Source organism: Triturus cristatus, chromosome 7 (genome assembly GCF_964204655.1).
Source record: "Triturus cristatus chromosome 7, aTriCri1.1, whole genome shotgun sequence".
NCBI lineage: Eukaryota > Metazoa > Chordata > Amphibia > Caudata > Salamandridae > Triturus > Triturus cristatus.
Genome location: NC_140590.1, coordinates 762,558,754 through 762,585,227, shown reverse-complemented (window position 1 = coordinate 762,585,227; position 26,474 = coordinate 762,558,754). Strand labels below are relative to the sequence as shown.

Genomic DNA, 26,474 nt, shown 5'->3' with positions numbered 1-26,474 from the left:
ACAACCTCAAGAGGAAAGTAAAATACAGTCAACTGTCGCCATCAAGCTTGACAACCAGACATGCAGATTGCACAAGCCTGGGTGCAATACTTTGCCCTATTACTGCAACAGAAAATCCTCCCTAACCTGCAGCTTGATCGGAGGAACAGATGCTCATGCCCAGGAGTTCCGGATACCATACTCGCTTTGCCCAATTCAGGTTTCATTATGCCGACTTTGGCCCTGTTGTTCCAATTTCTGAAAAAGAACAGGAGCATGACAGGAAGCAGAGGGAAAGCATACAGGATGCCCCGAACTCCACTCTAGGCAGAATGCATCTCCAAGGCAGAGCTTTCTTGAGAACTCCAGCATGCAAAAATGCTGAAATTGTGATTCCTCGCTAGTGGTGAGAAGATTGAGCCAGGGTTCTCCCCATTCGTGGAAGATGCCCTGCACTACTTCCAGTTGGAACTGCCATTCGTGGTCCGCTAGGCTTCAGTGCCTGAGTTTGTACACCCTGGTGTTTAGAGACAATGCCAGGTGGTTAACCACCAGAAAAATTCCTAGGTGGTCCAGCCACTCCCAGCAGAAGAGGACCTTCTGGCACAGGATCTACGACACCGCCTTGCTTGTAGCAGTACTACATTATGGTGATGTCTGTGAGCACCAGTACCGGCCTTCTCTGATGATGGGCAGGAAGGCAGTGGCGGTTCCCCCGCTATGGCAGAGGAGCGTCGCTCCTCCTGCCAACCTCAAAGCTTCAAAAATAAAATGATAAAAAAGAGGTTTATTATTTCATTTTTCAAGTTCTAAGGGCTGGGCCGAGTCTAGGAGGTGGGGCCATAGTGGGGGCAGTCACGACAGGGGGTGGTGAGCACTGCTATCAGGACAGCCAAACAGACATGCGCACAGAGCTGTCGCCAACCCAAGCTGCATTGCCAGGTTGGAGACAGCAAGCACAGGCTGAGAGCAGCTTCAGGATTAGCCGCATGGGAGTCTAGGAGCCTGTGCTGCAGCTTGGTCTCCGAGCAGAAGAGCAGTGGGCAGCAGGCAATTTCTTTTTTACCTTTTTTCCTGTTTTCTTTGTCATCCGTTGTCCCCCCTCGACTCCTCCCCCAAGCCCTGCCACTACGCCCGCACACCAGCAGCTACTGCAGGAAAGCCTCAATGCTAAGGGAATTGCCCTTAACTCCAACAGATTGTTGTGGGGCTGGGTCTCCGCCGGAAAACAGAGTCCTCTAGTCGCCACCTCTACCATTCAGCCACCCAAACCCAGAAGTGATGCATCCTTCACCTCGGTCATATCTGGGAGTAGGAAGGACCAGGGTCTCCCACTGGCCGAAAATTGGTCCAGCTTCACCACTGCAGGGAGTCTGAATTCTCCTCCAAAATCTGGAAACAGTCTGACAGATACCCCTGGTGCTGTGTCGGCTCAGACTTTAGATCCCACTGCAGAGCCCACATGTGCCATCTGGCATGCTTCACCAGCAGGATGCTGGAGGCTAGCAATCCCAGCAACTTCAGCATCATTTGCACTGAGATCCAGGACAGAAGTTGAAACATCGGGCCATAGCCTGAATGCCCTGGACACTCTGTTCCAAGGGAAAGGCATGACTCTGTGCCATATCAAGTATCGCTCCAATTAATGGCAGCATCTGTGAAGGAGTCAGGCGGGACTTTAGCACATTGGTGGAGGTTGACAACTGCCTGTGAAGAGTACGCGTTCAACAGCCAGTCATCGATGTCACCCCTGACCTTCGAAATGGGATCTGACAGGCAGTTTTATTTCACTGAAAACGCTACTGGCCCACTGTGAACCACAGATAGACATCTGGACATGCAGGACGGGAATGTAGAAATCAGCATCCTGCAGGCTCAATGCTACCATCCAGTCTCCGGGGTTCATGGTAGACCGGACCTAGGCTAGCGTGGGCATTTTGAATTTGTCCTTTGCCAGGAAGGCGGAAATCTAAAATATGAAGAAGAACTCCGGCACAAGAAAGTGTTGGGAGTAACACTCGGCTCCTACTTCTGATGCTGGGGCCCTCTCTTCGGCCCCTCTGGCCAAAAGGACCTGCATATCCTGCTGTAAGATGAACAGGTGATTCAAAGTGAGCAGCCCTGACGGTGCTTGTGAAGATGCAAAAGGGTGGAAAGAAATAGGAGGGCGTAGCCGCAATGAACAATTTGGAGGGCCCACTTGTTTGAAGTGATTGCTGGCTACTCCTGGGGGAAATGGTAGATCCTGCCTCCAATAGGGTGCCCATATTTCGTAAAAGACACTAAAGAGGTTTTGAGGCTGTGGCAGCAGGAGAAGCGGGTGACTGAGCTGCCCATTGTCCCTGATGCTCTAGGGATGTCTCTGTGAGCTGTGACCTCGACAACGAAAAGGCTGGGAGACCTGCTGGGCCAGTGGAAAGATTAGGCAACGGCTGTACTGAAAACCCCTGATGCAGCACAAAGGGGTCACAATTGCTGATGGAACTATTGTGTTTATACTTCATCTTTGATGGAACCTTTAAGATTTGAAGATCCCCATGACTCCATTTGGGTTGTTGGGATTTGGGGAACTGTGGATTCTATACAATTTCAGTTGGGGCTTGGTGCCTGGGCTGGCACCAACAGGGAGATTTGCTGCTGTACCCTTCAAATAAACTCACCAGTTGTAAAACTATTACATGTTGTTTTCCGGATGTTTTAGAGACGCTGTGTGTTGGAGCATTTTATTTTCAGAAATATTTTAGATGACTGTTTTTATACAACTCTCTGGTGCTCCTAATGCTCTATAACTACAAGTCAAAAAATAAAATGATTGCCTCACATTTACACTTTTTGACTCCAAACATAATTGGGTAGGGCGTGTCTTTTGTTAGGGGAATGTACACGTAATGTAATCTTTTTTTATTGGTGATTAAAGATGTATTTGTTTTTAGAAAATATTCTGTCACGAAAACCCTTGATTTCTGTGAAATTGTAGTGCTGTGTTGTGCTGTATCTCACGACTCAACACTTTTTTTAAGTGGTCTGCTTTTGCTGTTAATCCTTGACTTAAAAATAAAAACAAAACTGAAGTCATGACTCTGCTTTGACGACAAACAGCCAGACCTCTGGGTACAGGGGCTCAGGTAGTGTCACAGTTAAGAACATGAGTCTGTCTCAGCGCTACGAACCAGAAAAACATCATAAGCAACTCTTTAGTGGACAAGCCCAGAAAAGCACAAAAAGGCATTTGACTGGGCCTTTACTGTACATTCAAGTATGTGCATTATATATTAACAAAACTGACGATTATATCAGGTGATTTTCATATCACTCACGACCAGCCAAAAACACTCTATGCAGTTCTAGCGGTGGAGCCCAATTTCTCCAGTGCAGCCCACTAGGTACCAAGAGAGGCTGGGATGGTCAGTGTCCCACCCCTTATGACGATAATTCACTCTACCACATCTGCTTAATTTCAGGACGTTATTTGATAACATTTATTTTTGTCCAGCGAGAGTGCGCAGGCACCTTCAATAAACGAGTAAGAGACATGGCACTTACCTGGTTCTCCAAATAGACGACCTTTCGGCCCAGCCAGTGATAACAGAGCACACCCAGAATGACCATCTTCAGGAGCAAGTTTCTGAAACAGAGAACAAGCTGCCAGTGACTCCAGAAAGAAAGGAATGTGTGTGCAGAGAGGGACCTATGGAGGGGTTGAATAGAAGCTTGGTCCACTCGTCTTTGAGTAGGATAAACCACCTCCTTTTTCTAACACAGTGGGCATACCTTACTCTCGCTTGCGCATAATTCTACTCGTAGCTATTCAACAGTGCCCATCTCTCACACATACACCAGCCAACTTGTACTGGACGTTCCCAACCTACCTGAGGATACCACTATCATATAGGATATCCTCGCTTGCGCACAATAACACCCAGGCATGATTTTACTTAATCCGCCCTATACACTGCCTGTTTTTGTAGGACAGACCCCTATCCCTGCACAAGGTGCAATGTTCTAATCTAAAATGTGAAATTACTCACTGCACCCACTGTGCCACCTACCAAATTGTGCAAAGTCTTGCCTCCTGTGCAGCATCCCAGCCCCTCTCTAGTATGCTAGCCACCATACTCTTCCTATGCAGTAAAACAACTCCGCTCATTATACTCCCCGCTTAACAGCATACATTCCTTGTCCAGGATACGACTTCACAGGTGTTGCGCGTGCCACAGTCCACCCCCTTAATGCAGTGTAATCCTTCTGGTACCTGCAGATAGCGATGTAGACCTCTAGCCCAGGTGACTCCAGCTTCTCCCACATGGCCAGCAGGTTGTACACATATGGCAGCAACAGGTTTAAGAAGCAGACTGCGAGTGGCAGGGGGAGGAACAGCGCCTCCCGCTGCAGGGCAGTGCTACGCCTCTCGCGAACAGTGTAATCCTGTGGAGCACAAGACATCAGGGTCAGTTTCTCATTCTCCATATGCAGTATCCTACTACTTAAAATCTTCCCCAGACTTTGGCAGGCCCTCCTTCACATGCAGGCGCTACTCCCTCCCCAACCGCACTCACTCCATTCCCTCAGCTGCTTACTTTCGTTTTGTTGACTGTCTTGTTGTGATTGCAGGATTTTGTAAAATCACCATAAGCTTGCTGCAATGCGTGAGCAAGTACAGACTAACTAGGATTTACTCCTTCTTAGTTTTGCGGGCTTTACTGCTATTCAGATACGTAGTACTGGGAAGGCATGGGTTAACATTGTACACAATAGCAGACCCATCTCTGGATAGCGCTTTCTAAAAATGTAGGAACTCAGGGAGCCAGTATAATAATCAACCAGAGAACAAAGTAATTGGAACAATAATAATGTTATTGTTCCAAAATTAGTTTAAAAGTGGAGTGATTAACTCTAGCTTGTGAAATGACTCAGTTCGTTATGATTAGGAAACAGCCCGTGTTAGTACATTTACTTCTTTTTCCTCTTGTGGTTCTCATGAACCATTTTTGTACCTACAGCCGTACTTACATTGCGTCATGCAGATGCTGCACTGACAGCACTGATCTCATCTTGCACACTGTAATATTGTTCAGTATCAGTGTTGGCTGGTCTGGACACTCACTTAGATCAAGCAACGGTAAATCAGGATCCATTTGTTGCTACAGATACATGTCCCTTTCTTCTATCACTATCTAACAGCATTCAAAATAGTCCAGAAGAAAAACCCTCTCTCCAAAGAGATGATAAAGCCCAGGGCTCCAATGACACCAGAGCCCAAGTACCCAATACCAGCCAGGGGCCCAGCACCAACAGCAGCCAGGGGCCAAGGACCAATGGAGCTCAACAGCATCTCAGCCAGAATCAAACCTTGTGAAGGTACTCCGAGAGGTAAAAGACAGCGATTGCGCTGCCTAAGACACTGCCGATGCACAGTGTCCACACGAGGAGATGGATGCCCATTTTTTGTAGCTTCTGCTGGGGTCCCATCTGCTGAGAATCCAGCCATCGATCACACAGCAGTTCCTACAGTGGATAAAATGTACAGCATTAGCCTGCATCCTGATGTTACCTCCTGCAAGCTGAATATCCAACCACACAGAACAGACAAAACCACACAAGTGCTACACTGCCCTCTCTGACCCACAGGAGAAAAGCTCTTCACAAAATCCATCACCCTCTTTGACCAGAAGAGGAAGCGATTTCAAACACGTCGAGAGCTCTTGACTACAGGACAGGGCCTGTCATAGAACTTAGGCAGTTATGTGCACAGCAAAGGGGACAATCCACACTCTTTTCAGCAAGGACGGTCTAGGAGCCACCGGGGCCCCAGATCCACAAGCGATACTGTATCTTTCCAGGTGGGTGCCCCTCTGAGCCACACAGTGACATCTAGGGAGGGAAGCGATGGATGTACTTAGGTTCTAAGAGTAAGCATGCCTGGAGAAGCAGAGTGGACCGCAAAGTGTGTCAGAAGAGGGGAGCCTGCAGCTTCCGTGTCCTCAATGCAAGACACTCAGCACAGCCTGATTCGAAAGATGCCCTTGCTGGGCACTGTCGGTTCATGTACTAATCCTACAAGTGAGTGATCAGGCAGAGGCGAGGGAGCAGGGGTAGCAGAACTCGTAGCACGCGAGCGCCAGGAAGGAAACTATGCCCAGAAAGCCTGGAGGCATCAGATTACTATGGTGCACAGAAATAATGAACACCACCCAAAACAAAAACAAACCCAGACGCTCCAGCTCACTCCTTCCTGCCATGCTGCTCTCTAACTCACCCAAAGCCTGTCGACACCAAATCAAGTCAAGTCAAGAAAGCTTTATTCGACGATTGTCATAAAAGCATACAAATTTTATATATATACAAAATGCACAAAACATTTTAAAAATAATTTAAAACAATAAATAAGGATATTTACAGAATAATTTAGCAATTCAAGGGAAGGAAAACTTACCAAGACAACAATTTACTCCTAATCACCCATGCCCTTACAAGAAACTTTGCAACAGAAATATAAACAAGTGGAATTTCAGCAGAACGTAAAATACGTACTGCCACCTTGGCATTTCTGGTACCCAAGGTCCGGCACATTGGTTTTAGCCAGGTCTGGCGGGGAATTACATAGGATGGACATTGGAACAGGAAGTGGTTGACAGATTCGATAGGTGCAGTACAGCCAGGGCAATTAAGCACATTAGCTGTGGACCATCTAGATGAAAACTCTCTTACTGGGAGACTACCAACTCTGAATTGAAAATAAAGCTTCCTGTCCAAGGGATTGGTAATATCGTCCCAAAAAGGTGCCAAGGAAATAGTGTCCTTAAAGTCCAAAAAAATGCCAGATAGTGAAAGCGGTGCTGTAGATCTGAAAACTCGGGAAGCTACCATTTCCCAGTACAAAGCCTTCAGTACTTGTTTAGTCGGGAAGCAAGCGTTTAGAGGATCCTCCCACAGGTTTTTTAAGCCCAGATCCTGAAGCGACTCGTAGATCCTACGAAGCCACTTGACCTTGCGAAAAGTATCCAATTTAATAATATCCATGAGACCAAGAGCAAAGAGCCTAAGTTCGGGGGTGACCCATAGGCGCCGCCAGTATAGAATGGGGCGAAATAAGGCAATTAATGCTATTGGTCTCATACCAAGGTCATAAAACAGGGGGCAAAGGGGAGTACTCTGAGGTAGTTTAGTTAAATTTCGAAGGAAATTATTTTTAGAGGAAGATAATTTATGTACATTTTCAAATCCCCAGAGCTCAACTCCGTAAAGTGCAGCGCCAACCACTTTGGCGTCATACACCCGAAGTGCAGGATCAATGGGTTTAGTCAAAGATTTAGCATTTTCTTTGCTTAACGCACCAGAGAGTTGGGAGTGTTTAAGAGATGCCAGGTCTACCTGCTTTTTCCAGCCCAAATCATGCTGAATGCAAATGCCTAGATAAGTGAAATCTTGGACCTGGTCCAGTATCAAATTATTCATAAATATCTTACATTTAAAAGATTTTGGCTGGTTAAAAGACATAAATTTGGACTTTAATACATTAATTTTGAGCCCACGGGCTAGACAGAACTCCTCGAACAAACCTAGGGACCTCTGTAGGCCACTCGGGGTTTTAGAAATAATAAGACAGTCGTCGGCGAACATTAAAATAGGAATTTTCGCACCTGCCAAAGAGGGGGCATCCACATTCGCATCTATTAATAATTTTGCCACATCATTATTATACAAAGAAAATAAGGTTGGCGCAAGGACGCAGCCCTGCCTGACCCCCTTCTGAATAGGGAACTGCCTGGTCACTTGGCCAACACCACCCCATCTAATCTGCGCAAAATTGTCTACATGGAGTCTAGCAATTAGAGAAACTAGAACAGCTGGCATCCCCAACTTGTCTAAGACAGCCCATAGGGTTGTCCGAGGGACTAGGTCAAAGGCTGCCCTAAGATCAATAAAGGCAGCATATAAGCTGCCTCCCCCCAGGTAAACCACCTTCCAATAGAGCATAGCAAAATGCAGCACCTGGTCAATGGTGCTTATTCTTGCTCTGAAACCAGCTTGTAGGTGGGAAAGGATTGCATTGTCTAGGGCCCAATCCAACACTTTGTTCAAAATCAGCCTACCTAAGATCTTTTGTGTGGTATCGATCAGGCTGATTGGGCGATAGTTTACAGGGAGAGACTTGTCCCCCTTCTTAAACACTGGAATGATTTCTGCTCCTTTCCAGGAAGTGGCAACCGGGGCGCCTCTAGCAATCAAGTTGGCTAAGATTAAGATATAGTTACCCCATGACTCGCTGTTACACAAGAAAATATCAGCAGGAACTCCATCCATCCCAGGAGCCCTTCCAGGAACAAACGACTTGAGGGCAGTAACAACATCACCAAATCAACTTGAGAGTTATTGGGTTATCTAGTGATGTCATCAATGAAAGACCTGGGGATGATGTCATCAGTGGGAGTCCTGCTCCCTTCATTTTTGGAGTCACTCACACATTGGCCCCTTCTCCCATTTGCCATGTTAATAACTTGGTCACCGTGGTCTCATTTCAGCCAGTCACCAAGGCGTATGGTTGACCCTAATGTCAGTGAGGGACTAGCATCTAGGCTCCTCACCTTCAAATGGATGCGGATGTTTTCTTGCTGCACATGCACACAAGGCTTCTTGATCACCTTGTAGTCCCAAGAGCAGAATACTTTGAGTGCATGGTCTGCTGAAGTGCCACCCAAGCGATAACTCTCCCCAAACGATCGGGACATGCTGCAAATGAAAACAATACAGTGCATTAACCCAAATTAGAACAGTAGAATGTAGAAACTCCATTGAAGACAGGCTCAGGGCTAATATTGGCTGGTATAAGCCTTCTGCTCCAGCATTCCAATGTCTGACTTTATGTTTCTCCCTTTTTTATTCCGAACATTCTACCCTTATGGAATGTTCTAATAGCCTTATAGACCTTCTGTCTCTGGCAATACTGGTAGTTAAAGGCCCTCTCCCTCATTCTCCATCTTTAGGTTTAGGGCCTTTAACAACTGGGGGCTATATAAGGCTACATTACAACATTGTCTAGGAAGGTGCTAGGAAGGAACTGGGAATAGCCTGGAATGCCATTCTTCTGGGAAGGGATGTGGCGTACTGGCCAGAGCTGCAGACTTTGGAGCTAGGGAACCATGTTCAAGTCTCGGCATCAGCTTCTTGGCAAATCACATACTATCCCCATGCCTACAAAAATGAAATGTGTTGTTGTGTAATGTAACTGGTGCTCATGTAAAGTGCTCCAATACCTTTGGGTCGAGTTTGCGCTATATAAATCTGCAAAATAAATGCTGAGGGCTTGCAGTTTGCGTAAAGCAGGCAAGTGAGTGACTGGGCAAGTGGAAGCAGTGAGATTTTATACGACGCTTGTAAGTAGTTAGTTCAAACATTAAATGCATAGGATCTGGCTGTAGCAGTATACAAATACTAGTCAGTGAACACTAGGCCGGAGAAGCAAGAGGTGCATTGATGGATCACTGTGTGAGTGATGAACAGAGAGTAGATGAGTGAGTGCCTGCAGCAGGATCAGCAAGAAGGCAGAGTGTAGACGGGACAAGTGTCAGTGAGGTAACACAGACAACAAAATAAGCATACTTTAAACACCAACACATTGTGGGAAATACAGCGCTGCATCATAGTCCGTTTAAAAACTATTAAAAGACATGAAAACGACTCCAAGCCGAGCATGGCCCACTGAATACGGGAGCTACTAGTAGCATCTGTTTTGTAAGAGATGAAGCAGATACATTATCCGAGGTTAAAAAGAAATGCAGAGGACTGGTCAGCATGACACTCAAGAAGGAGACCTGCTAGGCGCTACAGTTCCTGAGGATGCAAGGGTAGGGAGTCGAGAAGATACCATTATTTTTGTTCGTGGGGTGTTCCCTTTGCAGATGCTGTGACCGCTGAGTTGCTAACCGCAGTCCTACAATATTTGGGGAAAGTCCATCTTTCCCCAAATTGTCCGGGAGGTTTATGATTATTGTAACCTGTAATCTTAAAACATTTCAAGGGAAAGTTAAAGAATCTCCTCATATTGTAAAACGGGTCTGAAATGTTATGTGTTGTCTCAGCACAGTTGAAGGAAAAACAACCATTTGCAATGCAATAGGTCTCGCATTATAAAAGTGTGAGCAGTTGGCATTGCTAATAATAATGCAACACTAGCTATTGGCATTGTAAATGATGCCATTTATTTATGTGTTTGTTTTATAAAATAGATAAAAAAGGCATTGTCATGAACAATGACAATAGCTGAAACTTTTGCAAATGCAAGACCTATTGCATTGCAAATGCTGGTTTCAGTACTGCAGGATTTTTTTTAAAGTTTTAGTCACTACTCAAAATGAAATCCATTTTATCAGCGTTGCCAGTGCTCCTTTATGTTTAATGCCGTAAATGAAACACAATGTTCTAAGCAGATTGCTAAACAGCCTCTCCAGCCCCGATCACAGCAAGTGGTTTCAAAGTTGGGGGTGACTTCCCAAACTTTCCCGAGGTGTTTATCGTGTTTGGTGACAGCGTATTTATGCTGACAGCCAAAAAAAACTGTTTGTGGTTGCGTGTGTGTTGTGTGTGTGTGTGGGTGGTTGTGTGTGTGTGGTTGTGTTATTGTGTGTGTGGTTGTGTGTGTGTGGTTGGGTGTGTGTGTGTGTGGTTGTGTGGGTGGTTGTGTGTGTGTATGGTTGTGTGTGGTTGTGTGTGTATGGTTGTGGTTGTTTGTGGTTTTGTGTGAGTGGTTGTGTTTGTTTGTGGTTTTGTGGCTGTGTGTGGTTCTGTGTGTGTGTGTGTGATTGTGGTTGTGTGTTGTGGTTGTGTGTGTGGTTGTGTGTTGTGGTTGTGTGTGTAGTTGTGGTTGTGTGTGGTGGTGTGTGTGTGGGTGTGTGTTTGTGTTATTGTGTGTGTGTGGTTGTGGTTGTGTGTGTGTGGTTATGGTTGGGGGGATTGGGGAGGGCAGAGGTAGGGAAGGAGAATGGAAGGAGGAAAGAAGAGGAAAGGGGATGTAAAATTAGTGAGAAGTGTGCCAGGAAGGCAAAGAGAGAGATAAAGAGAATGGGAGGTTCAGTGGGGATTGAATGTGAGAGAAGAGAAAGTGAAGGTGAAGTGAAGTGAGGACAGCAGTAGGAAGGTGTCGGATTTAGGAGGGGACTAGATAGGGGGAAGGAGAGTGTGGGCATACTAGAGGAGATGAAATGGGATCTAAAGATGATAGAAGGGCGGGGGGAGACGAGTGAACATCGATGGAAAAAGAGGAAGATGGAGGGTGGAGACCTAAAAGGTGATAAGATGAGGCAGGATCAGGAGGGGCAAGTACAGAAAGAGCAGAAGCTGTGGAAGGAGAGAAAAGAAAATAGAAATGGAGAAGCATGGGGAGGGGGCAGGATGAGATGGGGAGGTGAGAGAATAAAGAGTGGGAGAGAAGGACCAGGAGAAAAGGATGGAAGGTGGAGAGAAGAGGGGGGGAGTGGCTGAGATAAGGGTGAGGATGTAGGTGGAAGAAAGAAACTAAAAAGAGATGGGAGTGGAATGAGACTAGAGGAGAGGGAGGCTGGAGAAGAGAGGGGCAAGAAATAGATAAGGAGGGCGGGGGGAAGCGAGGCCAGAGGCTGGAGAGGGGGCAAGAAAGAGATGAGGAGGGTGGGGGGGCAGCGCGGCCAGAGGGAAGGGAGACTGGATAAGAGAGGGGCAAGAAAGAGATGGTGAGGGGGCGAGGCCAGAGGGGAGGGAGGCTGGAGAGGAGGGAGGCAAGAAAGAGATGTGGAGGGCAGGGAGGTAATTGAGGCTAGAGGAGAGGGAGGCTGGAGAGGGGGCAAGAAAGAGATGAGGAAGTTGAGGGGGGGGGGGGGGTAGCGAGGCCAGATGAGCTGTGAAGTATCCAGACTGTCCTGACATAAGGTGCCAGGTCGGGGGAGGGGGGGGGAGAGTAGATGAATTTGTGGCGGTGGGGACGGAAAACGTGCTAGAAATGAGATGGGAGAGAATAAAAGAGGTGTGGAGAAGAGAAGGGTTGTACGCAGTTAGAGGGAAACAAGCATTGGCCACGAAAGTCATCGCGATCGCTGTGAAAGCGAAAGTGATCGCGATGATGTTGCGCATTCTAGCAAGCTGGCTAAAAGCGAATATATGTCGTTACTACGCATTCCGTTGCAACGCATGCCTTTACCACGCATGCGTTACAACGGAATGTTTTTTCTACGCTTTGCCTTTACCTCTATTCTACCTTTACCCCGCTTTTTCTTTTTGGGGGGGGGGGGGGGGGGGGGGAGACCCCCCCAATCCCCCTTTTTTTATTTTTTTGCCTTTTTCGCAGGTCTCCGCCGACACTGAAAACGGTCTGACGCATTTTTTTGGATTAGGAAGACGTTGTTCCGTGATGACGTTGCTTGCGTGGTAAAGATGGTCGTTGAAGCATTACACGTTGTGAAGACGTTTACGAGGTAAGTGTACCGTTGTAAATGTAATGCGTAGAAAATGCTTTGGGGTAAAGGCTGTTTCCCCTAAAAAGCTGGGGGGAAAAATGCTACCGCCGGTCACAGCTTGCGCGCGCCAGCGCACATGCACTGCAAGCTGTAGCCGGCGGTAGCATTTTTTGAAGCCCTCACTTAAGGTCTCGCCAGACCAGCGCCCAAGCGCTGGGTCAGGCGAGACCTAAAAACTAGACCTTCAGGTGAGCGGCGAGTCACGCTGCGAAGTACTGAAGTAGTGCAGCAGAGGGCAACTGGGCTCGCAAAATACTTGACTTGAATATGACCGGAAACCCTGTCTGTTTATTCCTTTCTGCAGCCCGTACCATGCAAAAAGCGTTTCTTCTTAAGAATCTAAAACGTGTACAGAAGCTGCCTTGTCTGCACGTGCTGCATGTGAATGTGCAAGGCGTGCACCACATCTGTCAGAGCTTCCCCTATTCTGTTTCAGATAAGGGATACTCTGCTGTCTCCTTTGCTTCACTTAATAGCTTATAAGAGTAATGTACACTGCAGCTGCACGTACTGCAATTCTGTTTGTTAGTGAAGTCTGACAGCACACGTTCAATGATTTGTTTCTGGAAGAACACATCAATGTCAAAATGCGAACTGTCTGCTTCATCGCTAACATGCGAACTCATCTTTCAGCGGTAAAAAGAGAAACCCGTGAAGATTTCAGTTGCTCCGTTATAATTGGACATGGAACCATTTGTCTTCGGTACCCACCTACGAACGCGCAGGAAGCCAGACCGGAAGTTGCTGGAACGGCCAGGACTGCACAACCAGCGCTTCTGATCTAAAAGAAATACGCAAAACGTGTTTGCTATTTAGCAATGTGTGGAAATATGGATTTTTCTGGTCAGTTATGTCCCCTATCTTGGACCCCAACGGTTCTATGTGCATGTTACAAGTACATGTATGTTCCCTCCAGTTCCAGTTATGAAGACGCAAATACATGTGCGTCCACCGTTAACATGTCCTCTGTTGATCCGCCATGAATGGGCCGGATATTCCATTCCTAAGTACGAAAGGCCACCGCCTTTATATGGTTCACTTATGCCATTTTACAGTCCAGGCAAGTAGGCCCTGATTCTGACATCAAGCCTTTTTTCTGCCTTCTGCCTCTGAAAGCTCCAGTCCGAGCCTGCATCTGTGACCATGAACTTTGTCTCATTCTCTGCGCGGCTCACGAAGCCTGACATCAGCTTGCTGCTTGCCAAGAACTGTATTTCACCTTCGAAAATTATCTGCTCCGCTCCCTGCCCAATGCATTCCTGTCTAGTAGCTTAAGTAAACATTCTTCCAGCTACCAAGCAAAGGCCCGACTTCTCTGTCTTCATACAAGTAATTCATAGCCCTGTTACTATGGAAGATTCCGCCCTCGCATCTAGTGTAGACACTTAGACGCTTGTACACGCACTAACAGTCAGTATAGTCAGTATAGAATAAGATTCTACTCTAAAAGACCTCTCTTTTGGATAACATAGTTCTTTAAACATAGGATGTTAGATATGATTTGGGATTAGGTTGACTTGACCCTCCAGACTTCTGTCGCCACATGTAGAGCTAAATGTCAAGTCCCCTTCACCCCCTAGTTGCACGTCAATCACACGTCATACTGCTGCACGCGCATATCTGCCAAGTATTTCTGCTGACATTGCGAAATTCTTTCATGTAACCACCCTCTTATGACATCACATCTGATGACGTTCTTTCATCACTCCCAGTTACGCCTATTTTTGCTACATATGAATATATTATCACCACTATCAATTGTTACGCCTCTTGTATTGGCCTCACTGTAATGCCTATTGTATAAAAGTAATTGATTGTCAATAACGTATGTACTTCACTTCCTGAACCTTCGTGGTGATGGAACCTGGAGCAACCGATTATAATCGACCATTGGAATAAAGCCCATTTAGAACCTCTAATACCACGGATTCTGCCTCTTATTTACTGAGCTATTTTTATTATGTTTCTGTATCAAATTAAGTCCCGGTAATTAAATTATTTACCACATGAATGGCGCCCGAACAGGGACACTTTCTCATCTCACGCGCCGGCGGTGCGTTGCAGGCCCGGTCTCCTGCCACAGCTGGACGGACAATAACGCGTACCAGCAGGATTTCCTGTATCTCCCTCCGGTCAAGCGGGGGCGACTGAGGCTGCGATCAACACCCAGACGAGGCGGTGAGAAGTGCAAAGTATCCCGACCAGAGCCTAGCTGGGAGAGCAAGATCCGAGGTATACAGAGGCCCACCAGTTTCCGAAGTCCCAAGTCGAGTCCAGTGTCCGAAGCGTTCGAGTCGAGTCCAGTCCGGTTCAAGTTCAGTCCAGTTTCTGAGGCCTTCCGTTTCCGAGCTACCCGGTGAGTACCATTACTGGGGAGGCGTTCTGGCGTGCACATAAGTTGTGCCGGTCCAGACGGGTTTGGGTACACAAACTCGGTCTGCACTGTTTCAGCAGTGTATCTGTACTGTTTAGCAGTATATCTAGTATATCAAGTATATAAATTCAGAATAATTCAGTTCAAGTCGAGTATTATGTTTAGTGATTAAGTTTTCTTTAGATCGTCATCATTATTGTTGCTCAGTTAAATGTTAAATGTTTTTAGTACGTTCTGCATATTGTGGTATGAATGACTGTTCATTATTGTGATTACTGTATTAAGTTTGTTCAAGATCAAGTATCAGATCAGCTCTCAATATGCCGCTCTTTTCGAAATTAAGACAGATCACAACTAGAAAAGGGGTACTCGAAGAAGCTGTTCCTATTCCTCCTAGGGACACTCCAGGGTACTTCATGTATCATAAACACGGCTTAGACGCTATATTATTTCTTGATTTATGGGTAGACTACACTAAGGAATTACCAGAAAGTCAGAGGTGGCCCGTAGCGGGGACCTGGGATGCAGAGTGCATCGTGAAAGTAGAGGAAGAATTATGGAAAAAGAAAGCTAGACAATCACAGAAAGACGCCATTGAATTATGGCGTAAAGAATCATATAGACGTACAGAAAAAGCACGTAGACAGGAAGAGAAGAGTAAAGAGAATTCCAATGAAGTCCGAGAAAATCTATTAATTGAAGAAGGTGCACGAGTGAAATCAGAACAAGTAGACAGACAAAGAAATGCCCTTATGAATGGTATGTATCCCCTTCTGGCCGAAGGATTACCTAAGGCTACTCCAGGGATACCAAAAGACTTGCCAACCCCATTATTTCCAATAAAGGTACATCCTAAGGGGCATCCTAGAACCGCAGAAGATGTTTTTCTTTCCTCATATTTAGATGACGCAGCTCCCGAGTATGCTAATCCCGCCCCACATAGACCGCCTGCCAGGGAGGTTCAACGCCAAGATCCAGTACCCGTATCCCTACAGCAACAAGTTCTGACACAAGTTCCGGCAAGCACATCTGTTTCTGCATCTGTTCCTACAGCTACTTCTATAGCTGTATCCACGCCTATAGTTGCTGTATCACGTTCAACGAATCCTTTCACACCCGATACCCCAGACGGGGCTACCGGAGGTGCTACCAATATCTTTTCTACGCCACCTAGAATAAATAAACTTACTTTTCAAGAGTCAGCACATTCACGTACCCCCAAACTCATAAATGCCCGTACGCTTAAGGAACTTCTTATAGATTGTAGATATGACCCTGTGCCCGGAAAAGAGGACGAAATGACCCTAGCATCATTACGTATCAGACGAGCCGCAGTGTATTTAGGGAAATTACCAGGAATGACTGCACATCTAGATAATATATACCATTTTGTCCAAACCGGGCGAGATTCTGAATGTATTAACAGAGCTATGGAATACCAGAAAGTGGAAATACAGGGGGAACTGTTGCGTTTCCTCATAAATTGTGTGATCAGAAATCAAGACCGACCGGAGGTAGACCCGGAAGCAATGCAGATTCTTACCAGATGGAGCCAGAATATATCAGAAGGGAGACATGATAAGCAAAACTGTATAATAGCCATGTGCCGAAAGATCCGTAAAGAAATAGAACGCCTACACGAAGAAAGATTAGCGGTAGACCAGTTCGAACAAAGCGAGGAAGAAGCATCAGGACTGCCCACAGGACAGTCAGAAACTATAGCCTATGTAGGTAGAGGAAGATCTTGTAATAGTACTAGATGTCTTAATGATCCGATACGTCCGATATGTCTAGAAAATAACAGGAATTTTCAAACACCAATAATAAATATAAGGTCTAACGAGCATTCATTCCAGGCAGCAGATAAATTACTCCGAGAACGAAGGGGTTATCATTTTCTCGATTCTATGGATGAACAAGAATTAGCCAGGTCAGCTGTCCATTGGGTTGACAGTCCCGGGAAGTATAGTGATGATACAGTAGCACACACATTTTTGAATCTCACCCCAGAGGAACAGCGTTTAGCTGGGATTTATATGATTCAACAACTTCTTATACTATATAAAAGCCAACATTCAGATCCTGGTCCCTTACCTGATATATTGACCGAATTACTCACGAATAGATGGAGAGGTTCAGGTACTAAGCTAATTAAAGAAATACTAGAATCAAGAAAGCAGTACATTCTTTTTATATGCCCAGAACATGTCTCACTGCCCATCAAGGAAAGAACCACGTATTACATGGACAGACAGAATCCCTTACGAGAAGTGCACCCAATAAAGGGCGAGGACAATGAGTTTAAACGTGTATATGTATATACGCCCATATCGAAAATAGAATTGTTGGAAATGAAGAAAGTGGTACCCAGTCATGACAAAGACCCAGCGGGTTTCCACCGAGAAATTAAAGACATGTTACTCATGGGAGAGTATACCTATCCCGACATTATGACAATATTAAAGGTATTGATGCCTGCTGGCATTTATGAAAAACTCAAGGAAAAAGAGTGGGAGGTAGGAGACCAAAAGATAGATTGGACAGCATTAGAAGCAGAAGAAAAGGCCCGAGGTCCAGGTTCGGGGCTTGGGGACAAAACTAAAGCACTACCAGGTCTACTAGTACAGGTACTGCCACGTTTATTAACCACGAAAAAGGAAGACTGGGGTGCAATTTCAGCCTGTAAACAAAAGCAAGATGAAGACACTAGTGATTTCTATGCACGATTTGAAAAATGTTTTGGTATAAATAGTGGTATAAAAGCAAGTAGCGAATCATACCCACATCTGTTTGTGACAAAATTAGTTGAAAATTCCTTGCCCCAAGTGAAGAACAGAGTATTAAAATTCGAGAGTACCTGGCAAGGTAACACTCCATCACAAATGTTACAAATGTTACAGTATCATCACAATAGAATTAGAGAGGAACAAGATCATGAACAAAGACGCATGAAAGACACGAAAATGAAAATGCTAGTCTCCCAGACAGTTCCAGTTGAAGGACATAAAAAGGGTACAACACATTCTGGCGATTCAGCAGGACCTGTAAAAGGGACATGCAACTATTGTAAACAACTAGGTCATCATGTACACGATTGTCCAGTCCTGAAGCGTAATATCGCCACGGGCATTACAAAAGAAAGACCACGGCCACTTAGACAGGATCAGAATGAACAAGGAGCCTTGCAGCATGCACAGTCCATGCCAGCTCCACAACAGACTATACAGTTTGTGCCGGCTACACCAGCGCTGCCTGTTGCTGCCACGCAAACCACGACACGACAACTGTACCAGACCGCACAGTATGACTATCCTGATTATCAACGATATGCATGAACCAGCCTAGAGAGGGAAGTTGACTTACCCCTTATCGAGATCCCTGTAGATCAAGAAGGACCTTATGTACATAGTGAATTATTAGGCCAAGACAGGAAATTTTTACTCGATACAGGGGCAAGTCGAACAACCATAAAACGTAGTGAAGTTCCAGGGGCACCCCTCTCAGGCTCACAGAATATTTCCCTTGGTTTTTCAGGAAAACCTATTGTTAATGAAGTGTCACAACCTCTTCCACTTACGATAGGACCTTTGACCCGAACTACAGATTTATTGCTTACTAAATCATGTCCAGAAAACCTGTTAGGAATAAAAACACTGAAGGCTCTAGGAGCTATAATATGTTGTTCTCCGGAAGGAGTAAGATTGTTTTTACGTGATTTTAAAGGTCATTATGTGTCTAGAGACATGGATCCCCGATTGCAGACTTTACCTACACATCTATGGGCACAAGGCCCTACTGATGTTGGTTGTATGAATATTACACCATATCGAGTCACACTAAAGGCAGGAGTGGTACTACCACGAATGCGACAATACAAGTTACCACCAGATGCTGTAGTGGCTTTACTGCAAATCATTGACGAACTCATTGCCCAAGGAGTGGTTATAGAAACAGACTCCAATGTATGCAATTCACCGATAATTCCGATTCTCAAACGAACAGATCCGAAGGCCCCGCCAGTATATCGATTGGTTATTGATCTGCGCGAATTAAATAAGTGTATTGTGCCACAATTCCCTGTGGTCCCCGATATCTCATCATTACTGACAGCTATTGATTCCGAAGCAACATTTTTTACTGTAATTGATCTCAAGAATGCCTTTTTCAGCGTCCCAATAGATCCGGAAAGCCAATATTTGTTCGGATTTAGTTTAAATGGACGTAGCTTCAAATTCTCACACGCACCTCAAGGATTTACAGAAAGCCCCAGCATCTATAGCCAAGCACTGAAACGAGAACTCGACAGTATCCACATGCCAGTTAACACTGCCTTGCTTCAATATGTCGATGATCTGCTGATCACCACCCGAAGCGAACCTGAATGTGAAAAAGCATCACTGACAGTTTTACAATTTCTAGCCGAAAAGGGGCACAAGGTGTCCCCTTCTAAGCTGCAATTCTGTGTCCAGCGAGTTATTTACCTTGGTCACTCGCTGTCCAAGGAGGGAAGGCAGCTTACACCAGACCGCATTCAGTTAATAGCTAACATGCCAATACCCAAGACACAAAAGGAGGTGCGGGCTTTCATAGGCCTCACTTCATATTGTAGACAGTGGATCCCTCAGTATGCATTTCTAGCAAAACCACTCATTCAGTTGACAACACAGGAGGCAGCCACATCGACTGTTCTCCCTTGGACTCAGGAACATACACAAGCTTTTGAAAGCTTAAAGAAAGCTCTATGCCAAGCACCTGTTTTAGCAACACCATGTTAAAGTAAACAGTTTACACTCTTTGTTACAGAACGCGAAGGTACTGCCTTGTCAGTACTCACACAGGAACAAGCAGGAGCACACAAACCATGTGCTTATTTTTCTAGTACATTAGATCCCGTAGCTCAGGCTCTGCCTGCGTGTCTGAAATCAGTGGCAGCGACAGCTTTAGCAATCAGACAAAGCGATGCCATAGTGTTAGGACATCCATTGACAGTACAAGTACCACATGCAGTGGAGGTTCTTGTGAATCGAACGCAAACACAACATTTGACTATAGCAAGACTTACAGGGTATGAACTAACACTGTTTCAGCCACATATAGAAATCAGACGTTGTAACACATTGAATCCTGCCACACTTTTACCTGTAAATGGAACAGACCCACTAGCCCATGACTGTATTAATGTTATTACAATCACGACGAAACCCAGACAAGACTTGACAGATGTCCCATTGTCAGACCCAGACCTGACGTTGTATGTAGATGGTTCATGTATGAGAACAAGTACAGGAGAGTTAGTGGCCGCTTACGCAGTCACAACAGATACTGAAATCATTGAAACAAATTGCATAAATACCTTGTCCGCTCAAGCAGCAGAGCTCGTCGCTCTGACACAAGCCTGTATTCAAGCCACAAATAAAAAAGTCAACATATACACTGATTCACGTTATGCATTCGGAGTCGTACATGACTTCGGCGTGCTGTGGCGAGAGAGAGGTTATTTAACTTCTCACGGTGCCCACATTCAGCACGGACCCCTCATTCATGCCTTATTAGATGCAATACATTTACCCATTGCAATATCGATTATGAAATGCAAAGCACATACGAAAGTTACTGATATCATTTCTCAAGGCAATGATTTAGCTGATAGAACAGCTAAACAGACTGCTCAAACTCAAACATCCGACATGACAAAGACAATAGTCCCGACGCCAACACATTGTATGACGGTTAAAGATCCTACTCTTGACGTAATTGATATACAGACACATGCTACACCAGAAGAAATAAAGAAATGGACTGAATTAGGAGGGATCCAAACGGATCAAGGATGGTTGATGAAGGAAAAGTCTGTGTGGTTCCTTCCTGATTCAATGGTCCAAGTCATTATTAACACTATCCATAGTCCAGCGCATCTAGGAGAGAAAGCTATGCTAGACAGCATTCAACATATTTGGTTCAACAAGCATTTACGAGCTGCAGCCAAACAAAAGGTTCGTACCTGTCTGATCTGTTGCCAGTTCAACCCGGGAAAAAGCGTTCCCGTAGAACAGGGTGGATTTCAGCCTCCTGATCACCCTTTTGAAGTCCTCCAGATGGATTATATCCAGATGGAACGATGTAGAGGATTCAAATATGTTCTCGTAGTTGTGTGTGCTCTTTCCCGTTGGACGGAGGCATACCCGGTTTCAGATTACACTGCCCCGACTACTGCCAAACAGTTGGTTCGAGAATTCTTCCCACGATACGGTTTACCACGTGTTGTTCACTCAGATAACGGCCAGCCGTTCTCATCCGAATTAATGAAACACGTTTCACTTTTGTTAGGCTATCAGTGGAAATTCCACTGTGTCCGACACCCCGAAGCAGCAGGTCTCGTAGAAAGACATAATCAGACTCTGAAAATAAGATTATCCAAAATATGCAGAGAGAAAGGTGTTGACTGGGTAGTAGCATTACCAGTTGCACTCTTTTACACAAGAATGGTAGCACACTCTCGAACAGGGCTATCCCCGTATGAAGTGATCTTCGGCAGACCACCAAATATGTGGGGGACGCCTATACCACGCAAAATAACTGATATTGACTGTAACATGCTGACAGATTACTTGGCTTCCTTGATGTCTGCACTACAATCTTGTCGTTCACAGGTAGCTGCAGCTTTTCCTGACAACACTGAGGTGAAACCCCATGACGTGGTTCCGGGAGACCTGGTCCTCGTGAGGAACTTTGATCGAAAGACTCAGCTGGAACCTAGGTGGAGGTCACCTCAGCTGGTGTTGCTCACAACAAGAACAGCCGTGAAGATCGAAGGCAGAAAAGGATGGATTCATTCAAGTCATATCAAGAAATTTCATGGACTGAAATCAGATGTGAATACCACACCTTGTATGTCTTCACCCATTGACTCAAAACTTCCTTTTGTGGAAAAAAGTGACTCCGAACATTATAAATTAAAGCTCAGGCCCAATCAGTCGAGCAATTTGATTGTTTAAGTCCTCTCCAAGGTGAAGCGGTTGAATTGTCTCTGACATGTATCCCTTGGACCTGAATAGAGAAAGCACCCGAAAAATGTTGAAACGACAGGCGTACTGTAAATCACTGCGTAGTCATTGCATAGTGACGTTATTAATTTTGTTTTTCTCAAGTCTTTTAATAATTACTGCAAGTATATTGTTGCACATATATTATCCTATTCCTAGACATGTTTACAATGTTACTGCTGAACATTCTTTTAGTGAATTACCTCCGCTTGAATTGTCATACAGATTTGCGCTGCGCAATAACACTTTTATTAGTATGTTACATCATTCCCATCAGGTTAGCAATGCTACAAATTGTTGGATATGTGGCCGACTCCCTCCCTATCAGAACTATAAAGGAATTCTACCTCTTTTTCCATACCCGTTCACACACAACGGCTCCTGTGGAGCATGGTTTAGCTTAATTAATTCTCTGGATTCGAATTCTGCAGTTTATCAAGATAACTGGGTATGGGGAAATTTGAATTTAGTTTTACTTAAGGTCTGCTACCCTAACAAGGAGGGACTTCCCAAAAGAACAGGAACTGATCTAGAAAATGAAGTATATGGATTAGGTAATTTTACGCTTAATCTTATGATCCTAAATGTCGAATCCGAAGCTACTCCAATTTTGCCCGCTATGTCAATATTTCCAGTAAAAGGTGAATTATGTATAAGAAAGAATGGTTCCATACATATGGGCCATAGTAGATGCACCACTGTAGTAGAATTTAGTGATCAAGGCAAGTCTACATTTAGAGCTTCCCGCCATTCCTATTTTATATGTGGTCAGACGGCATATGTACGTTTGCCTCTAGATTGGGATGGTACCTGCTACATTGGATTCCTTTTGCCACCTGTTTTCCTAGCTCCTCCTGATTATCACAGAAATACTCATTTAGTACACAATAGAGAAAGGAGAGATCTCCCAATAGTCGATTACACTGAAACGGCATGGGAAAAATACACAGATTTCAATAAAGGTCTCTTTCCTTATATAGGTACCGTTACTAATAGTAAGCTGATACGTAGATTGACTAGAACCCTTGAAGCAGTAGTGAACGAAACTATTTCCGCCTTAGGCAATTTAACAGAAGAGCAGTCTGCTATACGGATTGTTGTGCTTCAAAATCGTCTTGTCCTTGACGTCATCCTGGCCGATAGGGGCGGAGCTTGTAGGGTCATCGGATCAAGCTGTTGCATATTCATACCAGAAAATTCGCCATCTGTATATAAAGCCATAACCCGCCTTCATAAGATTATGAGCCAGATACACCAGAATCCAGGCACCTGGACTTGGTCCGGTTGGTTTTGGAGCGTGTTATCAGCCTGGGGATGGAGAGTTCTATCCTTCCTAGGTATTGGCCTTCTCATATTATTCAGTTGCTGCTTATGCCTGCAATGTGGACCAGCGATTTGTGGTCTGTGTGCCACATCGTGCATTCCACATCAAGATTTTCATTCAAGGTCCCGGAAGAAGAAAGAAGAACAAATGATGCTATATGAACAGATCAATGGATTAATGAAGATTGATATCTCTTGACGGGCAAGTAGGGGACAAGGAGGGAATGTGGAAATATGGATTTTTCTGGTCAGTTATGTCCCCTATCTTGGACCCCAACGGTTCTATGTGCATGTTACAAGTACATGTATGTTCCCTCCAGTTCCAGTTATGAAGACGCAAATACATGTGCGTCCACCGTTAACATGTCCTCTGTTGATCCGCCATGAATGGGCCGGATATTCCATTCCTAAGTACGAAAGGCCACCGCCTTTATATGGTTCACTTATGCCATTTTACAGTCCAGGCAAGTAGGCCCTGATTCTGACATCAAGCCTTTTTTCTGCCTTCTGCCTCTGAAAGCTCCAGTCCGAGCCTGCATCTGTGACCATGAACTTTGTCTCATTCTCTGCGCGGCTCACGAAGCCTGACATCAGCTTGCTGCTTGCCAAGAACTGTATTTCACCTTCGAAAATTATCTGCTCCGCTCCCTGCCCAATGCATTCCTGTCTAGTAGCTTAAGTAAACATTCTTCCAGCTACCAAGCAAAGGCCCGACTTCTCTGTCTTCATACAAGTAATTCATAGCCCTGTTACTATGGAAGATTCCGCCCTCGCATCTAGTGTAGACACTTAGACGCTTGTACACGCACTAACAGTCAGTATAGTCAGTATAGAATAAGATTCTACTCTAAAAGACCTCTCTTTTGGATAACATAGTTCTTTAAACATAGGATGTTAGATATGATTTGGGATTAGGTTGACTTGACCCTCCAGACTTCTGTCGCCACATGTAGAGCTAAATGTCAAGTCCCCTTCACCCCCTAGTTGCACGTCAATCACACGTCATACTGCTGCACGCGCATATCTGCCAAGTATTTCTGCTGACATTGCGAAATTCTTTCATGTAACCACCCTCTTATGACATCACATCTGATGACGTTCTTTCATCACTCCCAGTTACGCCTATTTTTGCTACATATGAATATATTATCACCACTATCAATTGTTACGCCTCTTGTATTGGCCTCACTGTAATGCCTATTGTATAAAAGTAATTGATTGTCAATAACGTATGTACTTCACTTCCTGAACCTTCGTGGTGATGGAACCTGGAGCAACCGATTATAATCGACCATTGGAATAAAGCCCATTTAGAACCTCTAATACCACGGATTCTGCCTCTTATTTACTGAGCTATTTTTATTATGTTTCTGTATCAAATTAAGTCCCGGTAATTAAATTATTTACCACAAATGACAGGGTCACAACAACAACGTGCAAGATCCCTGCTCGTAAAGTTTGTGTGATACGAAATGTCTCTTTTTAGCTCCTAACAAAATAATGAGGGCCAGTGGAGAATTTGCTGAGGCCCCGGGACTCCTATATCTCGCAGATATTGATAGGTCCTAGCTTAATTGGGACCCCTCTCGAAGGGTGCAGGCCAGTGCTGGAAGTTGGAACTGGAAAAATAAATCACTTTGGGAGCCCTAAATTGTGGATCAGAGTGAGACGGAGAAAAGGGGGTAGGGTCACGAGGAACGCTACTTGAAAAGCAGTAATTTATTTAAAAATCGAAGGTTGCTCAGGGAAGCGGCTGGGCCTGGTCCCAGTGCGGGGTTTGTGTGCTAGAGTCCTGCACCCGGCCTCCAGCCTCCCACAATACATCGGTGTGGGTCCCTAAAGTGGAGTAAGTGGAGAAGTGGGGATCTCTGATAGCCAGAGCCGGGTCAGTTACCTACGACAAGACATCGCCATGACAAAAGACAAGGTGTCCGGGGGGGCTTCCAAACAGAGCACAATGGGCCGATATACAGGTGCGGGGATGCCAGCACTGGATGAGGGCTGTGCTTCTGGCGCCGTGCACGGCATTAATGGCGGCCATTACACAAGCCCGGGACACCCTGGACGCAAAGATAGGTGGCGTGGGCTCAGATGGACAGGACTTGCGTAATGCAGTGGAATGCAGTGGAACGCATTACGGAAACTGAGACCAGGATTTACGAAGATGAGGACACCGTCACCACGCTACAAAAAAAAGTGACACCCCTAGAGACTCGGACGAGAGGCCTTGCATCCCGGGTCGAGGAGGCGGAAGGCAGGGCCCGGAGAAACAACCTGTGCTGGGTGGGCTTCCCTGAAGGATGCGAGGGCAACGACATGGAGCAGTTTTTGACTAGGTGGCGAATGGACTGGCTTCCACCAGATGTGCTCTCCCACTGCTTCATGGTGGAGAGGACGCACAGGGTGCTGACCCAAAAGCCGCCTCTGGGCGCAAGGCCTAGACCTATCATTGCAAAAATCCTGAGCTATCATGACCGGGATATTTTATTGAAACAAGCCAGACTCAAGGGGTCCCTCACATATGAGTCCACTAACATACTTATCTTCCCGGACTACATAAGGCTGGTCCAGCAAAAGACTATGTAACATAACAAGGGTACCCCTAATCTAGTTTCCTATCTTAGGGTATTAAAGTAAATATTACTGAGGAAATATATAGGAAACAATTATTAAAATGAATGCGGCGATGTACTAATAGATCCAAATCCAGAGTCAAGCATAACTATCACACTTGAAGGTTCAGTTAACAATTCATTCTTTAATATTTTTGTGAAATTATATACTTTTTTTTGGCTTTTCTTTTTCCTTATTTATCCAACACAATATTCATGTACGTGACATTATGACATCCTAACATGATATATACAAAATTAATTCATGATTTACAATTTATCGGACGATAATATTTTCTGCAGATACATTCAATACTCATCAGGAATTCTTGAATATCATGGCTGCCTGAGGAAGGCTGATCGCCGAAACGCGCGTAGACTGGAATAGATAAAAATAGCCATGTGTATTATGTATTAAGTTTTTTTTTTTTTTTTTTTTTTTTTTTTTTTAAAAACCTTTATTTGTGCATAGTAAAAGAACAAATACGGGCCTACAACCATCAGGCCGGCCACAATACGGTTGAGCACAGAGACAAACAATACATCCCCTGTGCGTCAAGGTCAAGATTAGCAACGATTCAGGATTCATACACTGGAGGGATCCTTGACACCGGGGGAAGGAGAAGTGAAGGTTAATTTTAAGGTTTTCAAAAAAAAA

At 45.1% G+C, this 26,474-nt stretch overlaps 1 protein-coding gene across 3 annotated transcripts in view; it reads right to left on the bottom strand.

The window, feature by feature from the left end:
• TMC6 (transmembrane channel like 6) overlaps positions 1-26,474 on the bottom strand; it is a 340,145-nt gene that overhangs the window by 59,384 nt on the left and 254,287 nt on the right. For all 3 annotated transcript variants that reach the window (XM_085617505.1, XM_085617502.1, XM_085617503.1), the window contains exons 10-13: positions 8,565-8,709; positions 5,329-5,484; positions 4,232-4,404; positions 3,523-3,604 (exon numbers count right to left, since the gene is read on the bottom strand). In XM_085617505.1, coding sequence (XP_085473631.1) covers positions 3,523-3,604; positions 4,232-4,404; positions 5,329-5,484; positions 8,565-8,709 — 556 coding nt within the window. The remainder of the gene's footprint in view (positions 1-3,522; positions 3,605-4,231; positions 4,405-5,328; positions 5,485-8,564; positions 8,710-26,474) is intronic.